This window comes from Protobothrops mucrosquamatus, unplaced genomic scaffold (assembly GCF_001527695.2).
Source record: "Protobothrops mucrosquamatus isolate PMUCROS unplaced genomic scaffold, P.Mucros_1.0 scaffold1241, whole genome shotgun sequence".
Lineage (NCBI taxonomy): Eukaryota > Metazoa > Chordata > Lepidosauria > Squamata > Viperidae > Protobothrops > Protobothrops mucrosquamatus.
Window position 1 is genome coordinate 287,846 of NW_015387448.1, and position 17,199 is coordinate 305,044.

Here is a 17,199-nt window from a genome sequence, read left to right on the forward strand (position 1 = left end):
GGCCTAGGGGAAATTTTTAACGGGGGTTTTAAAATTATTTTAAATTATAGGCCAATTGTTAATATTTGTCTTTTAATTGTGTTTTAACTGTAGTATTGGTATTTTGTATTTTGTAGTTGTTTTATCTGGCTGTTAGCCGCCCTGAGTCCGTAAGGAGAAGGGCGGGATATAAATATAATAAACATTCAAACATTCAACAAACATAAGCATTGGAATAATAGCACTCTTTTTGGGTGTAACCCTGTCAATAAAACCAGATCTGTCTAAGTGTCTTTATTTTGTAAGAATACCCAACTCTTAGTTGACTTCTTGAGATCATTCACCAGAACAAGGCATGGGGGGGGGGGGGATTTGTGCCTTTCCAGATGTTGATGGACATGATTGTTGGTTACCCTGGCTGCAGTTGATGAAATTTATAGGTCAATAATGTTTAAAAAACAATGGGATTCCTTGCTCACATATGTGAGCTGATCTTCAGTTTTCATTAGATCAGAGATCCCCAACCTTTTCAACACTGGTTCTGTAGAAAAAGTTTTTTCTGTGGACCAGAGAGTGTGTGGTTTTGTGTGCTGCCTGCATCTCACGGATGGGACTTTGCTTGTTTGTGTGGACCAGTTGTGGGCATGCCACAGCCCAGTACCGGTCCACGGTCCAGGGGTTGGGGACCCCTGCATTAGATGTTATCATCTGAACGTCTAGTTTTGCAATCAAGTCAAGTCAATGTTTATTACAGTCAAAGACCGGAGCAAGTTAAATCCACTCAAGGAATATCCAGTTAAAAATTCTAGCATAAAATAATAAATAATAAATAAAATCTATATTAAAATCACAATTTGGCATCCAATTTATCCGTTGACCGCCAACAAAACGCAGCATGGCCCAGCTATAATATAATATCAATCCTTAAACTATGAGGTCCATAGTCATCAGATACTAAAATGCAAGAGAGAGATAATGCAAAAGGATTTGCTGCATTAATTGTGTAAAATAGTTATGACAGATTAATCACCTGTTTCCAGCAAATCCTCAGTGCTGCTGGATGTCTAGTTTATCTACTGAACTACTACTGATTTATACTATGAACCTGTCTTGGCTAGGAATATTTACTTCATTTTATATCAATTCTTCAGAATTTCAGTAGATAACATCCTTTTAGAGTTATGAAGTCTTTAAAGATTGCCTTTTCAACATAACTCTCTTGACCATTTCATTTTATCACTGAGTGAGTTTCTTCTGCAGAAAGTATGATTTTCCTCCCCTTTTAACTTATTACTGTGACTCCTTTCAAACATTGTTGAATGTATTTAATTCCCTGATTTTATACAATTGGAAATAATTTTGCCCATTTGCAACATTTCCTAAAATTAAATTAGAAAGATTGAATGGGATACACACATTGCTTCTAAAATAACAGTCGTTAAAATAGAAATACCACAGAAGACACAAGAGGCCATATTGTATACATTTGAAAATATCAAACCTTCCTTGATTATAACTTGAACAAAACTGAAGGCCTTCCATTATGAAATCTCAAGACACTCTGCTAAATAGCATCAGTGTTCAAAACGAGTCTCTCCTTCCCATATTTATACAATTAAAAATGCTAATTTTTTCCAATGTTCTACAGACATATTGGGAGATGGACTGTAAATATGCTAGTTGCTATTTTCACGTTGGGTGTGGAAAATGGCTGCAAGCTCAATATTGTGCAAATGAAAACCGGCTATTTGCAGCATTCACTTTAATTTAAAAGCATCCCTTTAAATTGTTCAATTGTCCAATTGGGATATGGCACAAATTATCTCTGCATTTACGTACACGCCCTTTTCTAATGAGGCAATTAGCCTTAACTAATGAGCCCATTTGCCAGCAGCAGGGCTGTCTGTTCCTTGTTCTATCTCTCCAGCGCTTTGCAACCATATAAGGATATGGTGGCTTTATCCAAAGCTTGCTAAGCTATGGAGCAAAGCACGGAAGTGATCTTTGCAGTTTATAGACCTCGACAATAAAAAGGGATGCTTGAATTGACTTTGCAGTGCACTTTAATTTTAAGTGTCTATGTCCCTTCAATAATAAAGGGAAACTCCATGATACTTACCATTACTACTGCCTCCATAAAAAGATACGCAGCCTTGTCTATATTGTATATTGTGTATTTTGTATTCCAAAGTACCAAAAGGCAAGACAAGAAACAATGGATGGAAACTAACCAATAAGAGAAGCAACCTAAAAATAAGGAGAAATTTCCTAACAGTAAGAGCAATCAATCAATGGGATAGCTTGCCTTCAGAAGTTATGAGTGTTCCATCACTGGAGGTTTTCAAGAAGAGACTGGACAGCCATTTGTTCAAGTAGAGGGTTGGATTAGAAGACCTCCAATGTCCCTTCCAACTCTATTCTTCTATGTTCTATATTCTATGTTCTGTATGAACATGTTATTTATCATAACAATAATATCAGATCTGGATGACAATTGTCCAAACCACTGTTTTTCTGCCATCTGGTGGACTTTATCTTCCTAGGTTCAAAAATATACAGGGATAATACTCTACTGTGAAATAAAGAGATGTCTACTGCATAGCAGAAGAGGTGTTTTGATATAAAATGCAGAAATATCACAGTGACAATAAAGGCACACATGTTAAAATAATCAGTTGTCCCAGTGGTACTGTTCAGCTTTGAAACCCAGATTATCAGAAAGACTGAATGAAAAAAGAAGTTGATTTCTTTGAATTGTGGTGATGAACAGAATTGTTGAGAATACCTTGAATTGATAAAAAAAAAAATGCACATAATTCAATACTACACAAAGTGAAACCAGACACTCACTTAAATGAATGAATGAAATAATGAAACTCTAACATAAATGTTGGGGATAGATATTGCAAAGAGTTGTTGAAGATGATCCTGATGCTTGGAAAATTAAAGGCAATCTCAGAAGTGGCTAACAGTAGACAAGATGATTTGATGCTATCACTATACAAGCAGGAGCTTATAAACCTTCAGAGGAATGACTGATATGCAATGCCATCAAAATGTGGTCTGTCAGGACCCAGAGAGGCAGAAGGGATTGAATGACTGAACAAATGCTCATCCAGGTTTTTTGCAACCTATGCTGCAGTTGTCACCTGCCTGAAAACTGTTAAGACCACTAATGACCAAAATTACTCATCATTAAAGTAGTGGTCAGTTTTCAAAAGAGCCTATCATAATTCAATGGTGAAAAAAAGTAAGGTTCTACATTTAGGCAAGAAAAAAACAAATGCACAGGTATTAGGGAATGGTGTTCTCATAGATAATCTGGCCCTGGGCTTTATAGGGCTTTAAAGGTGATTACTACCACTTGAACTGCACTTTGAAAGAAACTGGAAGCCTGTGCAGTTCGCACGACAGAGATGTCACATAAACAAACTGAGGGGCATCCTTCACTGTACACACTGCCACATTCTGCACCAATTGAAGTTTCCAGGTTGTCTTCAAGGACAGCCCCATTTAGGCTGCATTTCAGTAATGCAAGTGGGAGATGGCCAAGGCATGAGTGAGCAAGGCTTCTTGGTCAAGGAAAGAGCTCAACTGATGGACAAGATAAATCTGTGCAAAGTCCCACCCTGGCCAAATTGTGCACCAGTTCAATCTGGGGAAGTGCCATCCCATCCACCCAAAAACTCACAGCCACTCTGTCATGCCACAATTGAATCAAAGCTGGTTCCTCCTTATCCAGACTCTTACAGCTGCCAGGCACTCAATCAACAGTGCCACAGCATCAGTTGTCCAGCTAGGGATGGAGATATATAACTGGATATCACCAATATGCTAATGATACTGGTGCTTATGCTGATGGATGACCTCTCCTAACAGTTTCATATTAATATTAAAAAGGAATGCCCAAAGCCTTGAGCCTTGGGATATCCTGCATTGCAGGGACCTAGGGTTTGACCTTTTTTCTCCTATCAACTCCAACTGGAACCAGCCACTAAGGAAGGAGAATCACTGTGTCAGAATCCAATTATATTTCATTTCTAGCTACCTACTTTGAAAAAAAAACATTTCTTACTCTCTCTGGATTCTGTCATACTACGAAAGGGGAGGAGGAAGCAAGGGGGTTTTATGACTCTCACTTCCTTCATTTAAACTACAAAGTGACTGGATGTTGACTCTTATCAAGAGGATTGAACATAACAATATGGCCATCGCCTTTCATCTACTCTCTCTCTGAAGCCTCCCTTTTGCCAGCAGCGAGGGAAAAGGGGTAGAACAATGCAACACCTGAGATCTGGGAAAAGAGAGGATGAGTGATCGTCGCCCGGAAGAACTGTGAGCTGGGGGCTGCTTGGAAACACTTAAAACATTAAATGGTAGGGGTTGATCCCTCAGATCCTGTCTAGAATGCCTGCAATCATTTTTTCTTAATAAAGATGCCTGTTGGAAGAAATATTCCAAGAGTTTTGTCTTCTTAAGATGTAAAGTGAGGTGGGTCCTTACACACTGTAATCCTGTGCCTCCCATTCCAAACCCTTTAAGCTGATGAATAGAATAGAATAGAATAGAATAGAATAGAATGGAATGGAATGGAATGGAATGGAATGGAATGGAATGGAATGGAATGGAATAGAACAGGACCTTGGAGATCTTCTAGTTCAGTCCTCTGCTCAAGCAGAACCTATACTATCTCACACAAGTGACTGTCCAGTCTCTTCTTAAAAACCTCCAGTGATGGAGCACCCATGATTTCTGAAGGCAAAGCTGTTCCACTGGTTGATTGTCCTCACTGTTAGGAAGTTTCTCCTTAATTCCAGGTTGCTTCTCTCTCTGGTCAGTTTCCAACCATTGTTTCTTGTCCTGCCTTCTGATCCAGAAGGATACCATGGTTGATGGTATGGAAAGCTGCTGAGAGGTCCAAGAGGGCTAGAATGATTGCACCACCTCCATCCCAAGCCCTCCAAAAGTCATCAACATTTAATATTATGGATTCCTTTGCCTTGAAGGAGGAGGATGGCAGGGAAGTGGGTCTGATGGGTGGAAGATGGGGAGGACAGGAGATGGACAGAAAATGGATAGGTATGCAGTATTCTCCTTTACTCTGACACTCTGACAATAATTTAGAAGTGATTTGGACTTCGTGTGAGCACAGTAATTCTCTGCTATTCATTAAAAGCCCAACTTTTAACAGGGTAATGCTCATGCCTGAAGAAAGATGCCCTTTTAAAAGAATTGCGTTAAGCAGTCAACCAAACCCTCACATTCTATCACTTGGGGAATCAGAATTGATCTGACGTTTGAGGTCTTGCAGTGGACTTAGATGGCAAGTGCTCTAGGCAGGAGCAGCACATTGGAGGATGCAACCTTATAGGCTGGCCTCAGGCTAGTCACTTGCTTTCAAGGGCAATGCAAGCATATTGTTCTATCACTTTACTGAAACAGTCAACAGGAACGTCAGTTGCTTATTGAATATCTTGTGTTCCATTTGGACTCCTATTCAGAAGAAAGCTCCTTCCAACCCTTCAATTAATCTAATTCCAGACAAAATGTTGCTATGACCCAGGATGGTCTTTGAGGGCCACAAGTGGTATATAAGTCTAAGTCAGGGGTCCTCAACCTTGGCAACTTTAAGACTTGTGGACTCCAACTCCCAGAATTCCTCAGCCAGCTTTGCTGGCTGAGGAATTCTGGGAGTTGAAGTCCACAAGTCTTAAAGTTGCCAAGGTTGAGGACCCCTGGTCTAAGTACTGTTGCTATCATCAAGGCTACCATTTTCTGATATAAATAGATGGACTCTTCCAAACTCGCTCATATTCTCCATCTCTGGAAGTCTGTAAGAAGAGGCTAGGCAGCTAATTTGCATGGGCTGATTCCTTGTACAATGCAGAAGGTTGAGCTAGATAATTCATATAGCTAGAGGCCTTTCCAGGTCTATAAGTCTATGTTGGAATCACAAAAGAGTCAATGATGAATTGCAACTGTATTTATCTGGTGAAAGTTGAGGTTTTCTGTATAAGGGGGACGAGGTAAGCCCAGAGCATTGAAGGTTAAATAGTGGGGAAAATATCTGATCTGAGCTTCTTAATAAGGGAATAACAGTAAGCTGTGGGGCTGGTAGAATTAATGCTCCTTGTACAATACATAAAACTTTATTTACTGGGAACAAATGTCTTTTGCTTAAGATACAGCTTTTGAAAGTGGGAACTGTGGACATGTTAAAGGAAGACACAGGTGGAGGATAAAGCTTTTCTCCATGCAGGATACAACTGCCTTCTCAAAAGTGTCTGTAAGATGTTTCAATAACTCTAAATATATTGGGATGGGCTACACACATACAGGCACACAAACACAAAGACACCTCTAACAGAACTTTCTTTTCTATTTTCAGTATTCTGGTGAAGTTCCAGAAAACCGGATAGAAGTTGTTGTCGCTAATTTGACTGTGATGGACCGAGATCAACCCCATTCGCCCAACTGGAATGCTGTTTACCGAATAATCAGTGGAGACCCTTCCGGTCATTTTACCATTAGGACTGATCCTGTTACCAATGAAGGCTTGGTAACTGTTGTGAGGGTATGTTTGTCTCTCATTCTCTGGGGACTTTTTCCACAGACAAGTTCTACAGAGATTTGAATTTGGAGGAAAGTTGGTGCAGACTTTGTAGGGATCTGATTCATGAAGGCAACACATTCAATGAATACAACAACCATCATGTAGTAGATCGGGGGTCTTCAAACCTGGCCCTTTTATGACTTGTGGACTTCAACTGCCAGAATTCCTCAGCCAGGCATGCTGGCTGAGGAATTCTGGGAGTTGAAGTCCACAAGTCATAAAAGGACTAAGTTTGAAGACCCTGTAGTAGATGGATGCATGCATGCATGGATGCCTGGATGCATACAATGGATAGACTAGGAGGGAGGGAGAGGAGGGGAGGGGAGGGGATGGGGTGGGGTGGGATACAAAGTGATAGGATGGAATGGGATGGGATGGGATGGGATGGGATGGGATGGGATGGGATGGGATGGGATGGGATGGGAAGGGTGGGTGGAAGGAGGGAGGGAGGGAGGGAGGAAGGAAAGAAGGAATAAAGGGATGGAGGGGATGGAAGAATGGGATGCAATGGGATGGAATAGGTGGATTGACAAACATGTATGTCACTGGAACTGCACAGATATGGGTTCAAGATCCAATAGGAACAGGGCATAACATTATAGCTTTCTTATTAAAAATAAAATTGATTTTTAGAAACAGAAAAAAAATCAAGTCAATATTACATGCAGCTCAAAATTCCATCCAGCCGACTTATAAAGCTTTGCCCGTTCAATGCCATTTTAACATCCCATTAAACTGTTCAAGACTGTATTGTACTGAAATCCTGAATACCATCCTCTCTTAATAATAATAATAATAATAATAATAATAATAATAATAATAATAATAATAATAATAATAATAATAATAATAATAATAATAATAATAAAAATTGGAAAGTACTTTGGAGGTCATCTAGTCCAACCCCCTGCTCAGGCAGGAAACCCTATACCATTTCAGACAAATGGCTGTCTAGTCTCTTCTTAAAAACTTCCAGTGTTGGAGCATTCACCGCTTCTGGAGGCAGGTTGTTCCATTGGTTAATTGTTCTAACTGTCAGGAAGTTTCTCCTTAGTTCTAGGTTGCTTCTCTCCTTGATTAGTTTCCATCCGTTGCTTCTTGTCCTGCCCTCAGGTGCTTTGGAGAATAGCTTCTTTGTGGCAGCCCCTGAGATATTGGAACACTGCTATCATGTCCCCCTTTGTCCTTCTCTTCATTAAACTAGACATACCCAATTCCAGCAACCGTTCCTTATATGTTTTAGCCTCCAGTCCCCTAATCATCTTTGTTGGAGAAGAGACATGAGAAAGATCTCAGAGTTGTAGAAAAAATGTAGCACCACTGGTTTTGACCTACGTCATAAGGTTCACACCGGAATGGTTCCGTAACATTTCACCATATAATACTTCACGTGATCTTGATTCTATCCCTCTGTTAATGCAGCCTAGCACTGTGTTGGCCTTTTTGGCAGCTGCAGCACACTGCTGGCTTCTATTTAAGTGGATGCCGTGAGTATGAATGTGGTGGTCTAGGGGTCATGCAACTCTGTCCAGACTTTGCAGGTCTTCCCATAGTATAAGCTGAGCCATTACTGAAGAAATCTGTACATCACACAAGCGAATCTTAAGGAAACGTGGCAGTTCTATTGGGATAAAATGAGTGCTTTGATCCATATCAGCAAGATTGCCTTGTCAGAACTTTTTTGTCAAGTGGGAATTATCCTCTAGATAAGGCATTAGCTGAAATAAAATTAACTGCAACTGATGGTAGAAAAGTGCAAAGCTTTTGATGTGGACACTGAAATGTCCCCGGATCATATTTTCACACTGACAGCAGTTAGTATGTAATAATAAAAGAAGAACTGTGTTGGATCAGCCAAAGACTAGATTATTCCTGTATCTTATTCTTTATAGTGGTCCAGATTCTTCTGGAATGACCACAAACATATAGCCTTACAGATAGTCCTCAACTTTCAACTATTCGCTTAGTGACCATTTGACGTTACAACACCACTGAAAAAAATGACACGACCATTTTTCACACGTATGACCATTGCAGCATCCCCATGGTCACGTGATCATAATTCAGACGCTTGGCAACTGACAGTTATTTATGACGGTTGCAGTGTCTTGGAATCCGGTGATCACTTTTCGTGACCTTCTGACAAGCAAAGTCAATGGGGAAGCCAGATTCATTCACAACCATGTTACTAGCATAACAACTGCAGTGGTTCACTTAACAGCTGTGGCAAGAAAGAATGGGGCAAAACTCACTTAACAGTTACCTTGCTTAGCAACAAAAATGTTGGGCTCAATTGTGGTCTTAAGTCAAGGATCATCTGTAGTTGCCATGGACACCCACATCTGCCAGGATTTTTTTCCTAAACCCTATTCCACAACACAACATTCCCTAAACTGGTGCCCCTCCACTGTGTTAGATTTTAACTTCCATCATTTCCAGCTAAATCACGCTCCCTGAAAATTCCGGGTATTAAAATCCAGCTTATCTGGGAGGCACCAGATTGAGAAAGCCTTCAATAAATGATAGAACCCTTTAGTTATGTATCTCATCCCATGTACATTTCTCTGAAAATATGTCCAAAGCTATTCCATGCTATAGTTTTAACGGAACAACAGAACAGAATAACTAAATAACAGAGTTGGAAGGGACCTTGGAGGTCTTCTAGTCCAACCCACTGCTCAAGCAGGAAACCCTATACCATTCCAGACAAATGACATTCCAATCTCTTCTTAAAAACTTCCAGTGATGGAGCACCCACAACTTTTGAAGGCAAGTCGTTCCACTGATTAATTGTTCTAACTGTCAGGAAATTACGGGAGTTTTAAGAAGAGATTGAACAGCCAAATAATAATAGTAATAATAGTAATAGTAGTAATAGTAATAGTAATAGTAGTAGTAGGAAGAAGAAGAAGAAGAAGAAGAAGAAGAAGAAGAAGAAGAAGAAGAAGAAGAAGAAGAAGAAGAAGAAGAAGAAGAAGAAGAAGAAGAAGAAGAAGAAGAAGAAGAAGAAGAAGAAGAAGAAGAAGAAGAAGAAGAAGAAGAAGAAGATTGATGATGATGATGATGATGGAAGGGACTTTGTAGGTCATCTAGTCCAACCCCCTGCTCAGGCAGGAAACCCTATACCATTTCAGACAAATGGCTGTCCAGTTTCTTCTTTAAAACTTCCAGTGTTGGAGCATTCACAGCTTCTGGAGACAGTCTGGAATGGTATATAGGATCTCATGCTTGAGCAGGGGGTTGGACTAGAAGACCTCCAAAGTCCATTCCATCTCTATTATTCTATGTTCTAAAAGAGGGGGGAGACCTAACTTTCCCCATCCTGTGTGTGAACGGGGCATTAAAAAACAACAACATTAGAATCAGAAAACAAACCATCCATTGCAGCCTGATCATTCTGCAAGCAGCTTCATCCAGCTTCATCTGGAGGCTTTTAAAAAGAGACCCGAACAGCCACTTGTCTGAAATGGTATCGGGTCTCCTACTTGAGCAGGAGGAGTTGGACTAGAAGACCTCCAAAGTCACTTCCAAGTCTATTCTGTATCTTTTCTGCAGCTTCCATCCTAAGCTCTTCTGCCATTGAAACAAGCCTGCCGAGAGGCATCTATGATGTACAGTTCCAATTTTATTTTTCACTGCAACAAGAACCGTTCCCTCTGTGGCAGAAGATGCTTATCTCCATCACAAGCCTTGTATAAATTAGGCAAGGCGGGGAAAGGATCATGTTGCAGGGTCTGAATAAATTCCCCAAACACGGAATAGAGGTGCTCTGTGGCTGCCTAAAACATTATATGAATGTTGCGAGGAATATAGAAATGAATTTGAAAGAGAGGTGCACTCCGTTATTGTTTGCTTTTCTCCAGACATAATAACTAGAGGATAACTTATTTCTTTGTAGCTAAAAATGCCCTTAGAACTAAAAAACAAAACAAAAAACAAAACCCAAAAGACAATTCAAACCCCACCTTATTTATCTGCATTATATGTACTGCTTAAGTAACTATGGTGATCGTTTCCAAATTAGAAGCCACTAGAAAAGGTTCTTCTAAACTTCTGGAGATATAATCCAAACATAAAGAAAAGTGGAAACGCTACAAGATCTGTAAGTTGATAATGGGTGATTAAGGCAAAGATAAAAGTTTCCCCTGTCCAGTCATGTCTGGCTCTAGGGGGCTGTGCGTATCTCCAACATTGTCTGGAGACACTTCTGTGGTCATCTGCCCAGCATGACTATTTGCCGAGGTTCATGGAACGCTGATACACCAAAGTGTATCTACCCAGATTTGCATGCTTTCAAACGACTAGGTGGGCAGGAGATGAGGCATGTAAGGGGAGCTCACCCCATTGCTCAGTAGCCGGGCCTCAGCGTCTTTAACTGCTGAGCCATCCTGCCCCCTAATGGATGATTAAGGCCAATATTTAATCGCCCATATTAGAAGAATTAAAATAATGCGCATTTATGAATGGAATGGAATGGAGCTGAAAGGGACCTTGGAGGTCTTATAGTCAAACCCCCTGCTTAGGTAGGAAACCCTATACCATTTCAGACAAATGGGTGTCCAGTCTCTTCTTAAAAACTTCCAGTGTTGGAGCATTCACAGCTTCTGGAGGCAGGTTGTTCCACTGATTGATTGTTCTCACTGTCAGGAAATTTCTCCTTAGTTCTAGGTTGCTTCTCTCCTTCATTAGTTTCCATCAGTGCAGTACATCAGTTCATTGAATCCAGATACAACCTAGCCAGCGTAAACACAGTTAACTTCATCTAAGAAATGCCATCAAATCCTTTGACTGAGCAACACATAACAGTTGGTCACCACAATGTAAAAAAGATGTTGAGACTCTAGAAAGAGTACAGAGAAGAGCAACAAAGATGATTAGGGGACTGGAGGCTAAAACATATAAGGAAAGGTTGCTGGAATTGGGTATGTCTAGTTTAATGAAGAGAAGGACGAGGGGGGACATGATAGCAGTCTTCCAATATCTCAGGGGCTGCCCCAAAGAAGAGGGAGTCAAGCTATTCTCCAAGGCACCTGAAGGCAGGACAAGAAGCAACGGATGGAAACTAATCAAGGAGAGAAGCAACCTAGAACTAAGGAGAAACTTCCTGACAGTTAGAACAATTAACCAATGGAACAACCGGCCTCCAGAAGTGGTGAATGCTCCAACACTGGAAGTTTTTAAGAAGAGACTGGACAGCCATTTGTCCGAAATGGTATAGGGTTTCCTGCCTGAACAGGGGGTTGGACTAGATGACCTCCAAGGTCCCTTCCAACTTTATCATTATTATTATTATTATTACTATATGACTAGTAACAATCATTTTTTTTCCTACAAGAAAATGCAAACAAGAAAAAAAAGTGTGTTCAGAAATAAGAACCTCTTCATTCCTCTTGCAAAAAAGATTATTTGTAACTCCAAATGTAGGAAGAGCAGCTTGCTTTCCCCCCCATAAAGAGAAGTTTGTCGCCTGGTCCCAATGAAAATCCCTTCCTGGGTTTTGCATCCCAACACAGGTAGTCCTTGACTTATGACCACAATTGAGTCCCACATTTCTGATGCTAAACAAGACACAGTTGAATTTTGCTCCATTTTATGACCGTCCTTGCCATGGTTGTTAAGTGAATCACTGCAGTGTTTAATTAGTCACCTGGTTGTTAAGTGTATCTGGCTTCCCCATTAACTTTGCTTTACAAAAAGTCACAAAAAGTGATCCTGTGACCCTGGGACACTGCAAGTGTCATAAATACGAGCCAGTTGCCCAGCGTCTGAATTTTGATTACGTGACCACGGGGATGCTGCAATGGTTATAAGTGTGAAAAACGGCCATAAGTCACTTTTTTCAGTGCCCTTGTACTGTCACTAAATGGACCCTTGTAAGTTGAGGATTACCTGCACATTTGAAATGTGAGAAGCCTTTATCTTCTGATGCCTCCGAAAATAATATCCTTTCTGAGGGTATTAAAAATTGTGTTCATTGTTTAGTCCCAGTGGTTTATTCCATATTAAGTTATAAAACTTCTGTCTTTGATTCGGTGTCCTGAATCTGATTGTTTGCAAGGCTGTATATCCTTCTTTTAAGCACTCTCCTAACATTGTACTTGCAGTAAGCTATTCTCTCTTAAAAGCCTTCCAGCAATGTTTCATTTGCTACCCTTAGTGCCAGAATTAACGATGCTATTCCTGGCTTCTTGAGATCTGATCTAATAAGTATCAGAGAGTGCTAACTTAATCGTTACTGATTTTTCCAAATGTGACACTAGCAAGTTTATATCAAGCCATAGATTGCTATGAGGAAGGCTTGAAAGCCAGGGAGAGAGTGGATGGATGGATGGATGGATGGATGGATGGATGGATGGATGGANGGAGGGAGGGAGGGAGGGAGGGAGGGAGGGAGGGAGAGAGAGATGGATGGATGGATGGATGGAGAGATGGAGGGATGGATGGTTGATAGATGGAGAGATGGAGGGAGGGAGGGAGGGAGGGAGCAATGGAAGGAAAGAAGGATGGAGAGATGGTTGGTTGGTTGGTGGATGGATTTTACTTGTCTGATTTCTAAAAATATAAGGATATTTATTGCAAGACAGGCAACCCTTTCTAATTATCGTTACAAATTCCACAACTTTATAACTACAATTTGTAATTTCAGTTGGGCTTCAGACTGAATCAGCAGTAAAATTATGATAACTGGAGTTTTCTTTTTGATTTTTGGACAAAATAATATCCTCATTGCGCTGGAAGAGAAATCATTAGCATTTGCTACCCATAATTTTTCAAGACTATTCAGACTAGGTGTCCTTCAGATGAGGTGGGATAGAACTCTTGAGTTCTTAAATTTGCAATCCCAATCCAGTTGTAGAGTGGTACTTTGGGAAGATTCCTCTAAAATGCCAATGGACTCTTGTTTTTTCTACTTTCAAATAGCTAGTCAAGGAGCAGACCTTCCTTAGTGTTGAAAGAAAAAAATTCATCAGGGTCAAATCCAAGCTGAGAATAAACAATGGAGACTGCTTTAGAAAGAAGGTTGCAGTTTATTGAAGAGGAGAGTCAGACAGAAAGATGGCTCTAGGGAAAAACTGACCACATGTAGTAGGGAGTGGGTTTTTATACCTTCTTGGACTTTTGTTTGGAGTTGTTCCTGTGGCATGAACTTTGACCTGAGTCTGAGTGAGCCCTTCTGGTATTCTGATGGTGGTGGGTTAATCCTATTATGTCCCAAAGGTTATATCCTGCTTCTCTGGGGCTGTAGCTGATGAATGTTGGATTTGTTTGGTGTGAGAGATTGTTGATTCTAGGGATCTTTATCTTTCTAATCTCAGCTTCCTGACTCCAATCTTTCTGACATGATTATCACTTCTGCATTTTTGCAGGCCTGGTTTCTGTTTGGGGCAGAGAGACTTGGGCGGGGAGGGGGGGTTTCTGCCTTTAAGATCCTTTGGGGAAATATTCTGCCTTTTAATATTCCCAAAAATATTTCTTTCTCTGGGGGGAGCTGACTTCCCACATTAGCACAGAATATCACATGGACCATCTACTCAACTATTCTGCTTCTTCCTTATAAACCAATCCAGCATTCTGGTCAACACCTAAACAAACATAATAAGACCATAGAATACTGAATGATCATGGCATTTCCAGTTGATATTTCTTTCCCATGCCTCTGTTTCATTTCAGGAAGTTGATTATGAGATGAACCGAGCTTTTATGTTGACGGTGATGGTGTCCAATCAAGCTCCTCTTGCCAGCGGGATCCAAATGTCCTTCCAGTCTACAGCCGGAGTCACCATTTCAGTCACTGATGTCAATGAGCCCCCTTACTTCCCAACAAACCACAAACTCATCAGGCTGGAAGAGGGTGTGCCTACAGGGACAGCACTCACGACTTTTTCAGCAGTGGATCCTGACCGTTTCATGCAACAGGCTATCAGGTATGATGGTGGAAGGTAGAGCTCATGATTTTGAAGATCGTCAACATTTGAATGCCTGTGAACCACAGGTAACCAGAAAGGATGTAAAATAGATGGAACCATGTTACACACATGCATGGGAGTTGGGTTGGGTTCAGTTGGTTTTTAGATAAGAGGCTTATAGAACAGAGCTCACCAACCTTTTCATGCGGGCAGCCCGGAGGGAATCAGCTGAGAAATTTGCACGCGCACAAATCCACGTGCGCAAATGGGGCCGTGCACACCCACACGGGGCTAGCTGCCCCATTTGCACAGGCACTAGCTGCCACCGCTGCTAGCCCCGCATGCATGTGTCAACAGGCCGCACAACCCACACGGCTCTAGCAGCCCTGTTTGTGCATGCACACAGGTGCTAGCCACTGCTGCTGCTAGCCCCACACACATGTGCAAATGGGTCTGCAGGCTTTAGTGCAAGTGGGGGTGAGTGCACGCACACATGTGCCTGCACTGGCCAGCCTGTCCCCTGGCCCGGTGGCCAGTAGGCCACGGCCCTGCAGTGGGCTGCAGACCATAGGTTGGGGAGCCCTGTTATACAAGACAATATTTGTAGCTCAGGATTGAACTGTGGGGTCCTTGGCGCTCTCTGGGCTTGGTGGTTTTCTTGAAGACCTTTCATTACCAAAGTAGGCAATATCATCGGTTCTAGTGATGTTACCTAGTTTGGTAATGAAATATCTGCAAGAAAACCACCAGGCTCTGAGAATACCAAGGACCCGTCAGATAAGAGACTTGTTTGGAGCTTACATTACACTTGTATCTGTTTACTGCCTCAATACAGTACGGAACTGTGCTGCTGTTTTATTTAGCAGCTGTATTTGGAAAGGGATCTTGGAATTAAATAATTACTGAAATCCATTCCACCTTGTTTCTCATTGGCAAATCTGTGTCTTTGGAAACATCTGGCAATGCAAAATTATCCCACAGGAAGGATCAATAGCTTAATGGTTAGCCTCCAGTTTTGTATGATCTGGGTTTGAGGTTCAGTCCCTGACATTGCCAGGCAGATTTGGGGAAATTCTGCTCAAAACCTAGATTGTCAGGCAGTACTGACACTTAGTTCTGGAATAGATGGAGCAATGGTCTGGACTCAGATAAGATGATAGGGCTGTTTTTAATGTGCATCACACAGAAAAACTGGTGGAGCTTTCATTGAGCCATCATGGCTGAGATCATGACTGCTTTGAACTCTGGTATCAGTTCAAATTCAAAAGGTATGATCCTGGGATAAGATGCAGCTGCTTTAAAGGGTCACACACAAGTTCTACACTTTTTTCCTATTTCTTAGTCCAACGCCTGATAAAATGAATGTCAAAGTGGCTGGTTAATTATGCTCTGCATTTTGCATGATTTCCATGTTCCCAAGAAAGGACATATCTGATTCACCCATTACATTTTTGGATGTACATGTATTAAAAAAAGAGTTAGATGCACACCTCATAAATGAACTATCCCTGAATTCTGCTTAGTTCCAGCAACAGTTAAAGAGAGTGGCTGTAAGCATTGTCACAGACCTTCCATATTTTGAACATTCAGTACATTTAAATCCCAGTTGATTGTGTGGACCTGTACATTGAACAGTAGCCTAGAAAAAAAGGAAATTTAAGTTATCCTCCTTTGTCTCTTGATCCCACTGGCTATCTGTCTGTTCCTTTATTGCAAACATGAGATAAATTTGGCACAGTAGGAAGGTGCCCTGTAGAACTAGCACTGGGGCCAATTAAACTTTCATCACTTGTGTGACATTTTATAATCATTCAAGGGATGAGATATTTTAAGGGGGAATAAAGCTGTCTGGTGCAAAAATGACAATGGTTACTCATTGCCTCTGCTTGTTGGCACGGATTGGCCGTGGAAATTTTAAGGATGGAGGGGAATGTCTTAGCTAACAAGGCCATTTTTCTTCATAGTTCTGTTTTGCAATGGCTGGTCCTTCAACAGGGAGCTAATTTCTCTCCTACACCTGGACCAGCTTAGAGGTGACCCAAAGGAATGCAGTGAACCTGCCATCAGCTAAATCAATTTAGCACTGATTGATCTTACAAGGTGTACCTTGTGTTTTTTTTTCATTTTTAAAATAAACCCAAAGCAAGGTACAAACAATCATTTAACAAGATGAAGACAACCCAAAATTACAATGTTACAAAAAGTTTAACTTTATAACAATCTTAATTTTTTAAAAAAACTTTAAACATCAGACAAATATGCTAATCCAATCCAGAAAGCGCAGTTATCAATTTCTCTAACTTCCTGGATGAGCAGATAAATCTAATTATAGGTTGTACTAATTATACTGCACTGATACCTAGTTCTCTGCCTGCCTGTCTGCCTGCCTGCCTATCGATCTTTATCTATCTGTCTGTCTGTCTGTCTGTCTGTCTGTCTGTCTGTCTGTCTGTCTGTCTGTCTGTCTGTCTATCTATCTATCTACTGTATCTATCTATCTATCTACTGTATCTATCTATCTATCTATCTGTCTGTCTGTCTGTCTGTCTGTCTGTCTGTCTGTCTGTCTGTCTATCTATCTATCTATCTATCTATCTATCTATCTATCTCTGCCTGCCTGCCTGCCTGCCTGCCTGCCTATATTACCTATCTATCTATTTATCTATCTATCTATCTATCTATCTATCTATCTATCTATCT

General features: G+C 40.9%; 1 protein-coding gene across 1 annotated transcript in view; it reads left to right on the forward strand.

The window, feature by feature from the left end:
- LOC107292003 (cadherin-4) overlaps nucleotides 1–17,199 on the forward strand; it is a gene marked incomplete at both ends in the record, with an annotated part of 277,419 nt that overhangs the window by 246,746 nt on the left and 13,474 nt on the right. Inside the window, 2 exons of the mRNA XM_015821060.1 lie at nucleotides 6,368–6,553; nucleotides 14,264–14,517. Of these exons, the coding sequence (XP_015676546.1) occupies nucleotides 6,368–6,553; nucleotides 14,264–14,517 (440 nt within the window). The remainder of the gene's footprint in view (nucleotides 1–6,367; nucleotides 6,554–14,263; nucleotides 14,518–17,199) is intronic.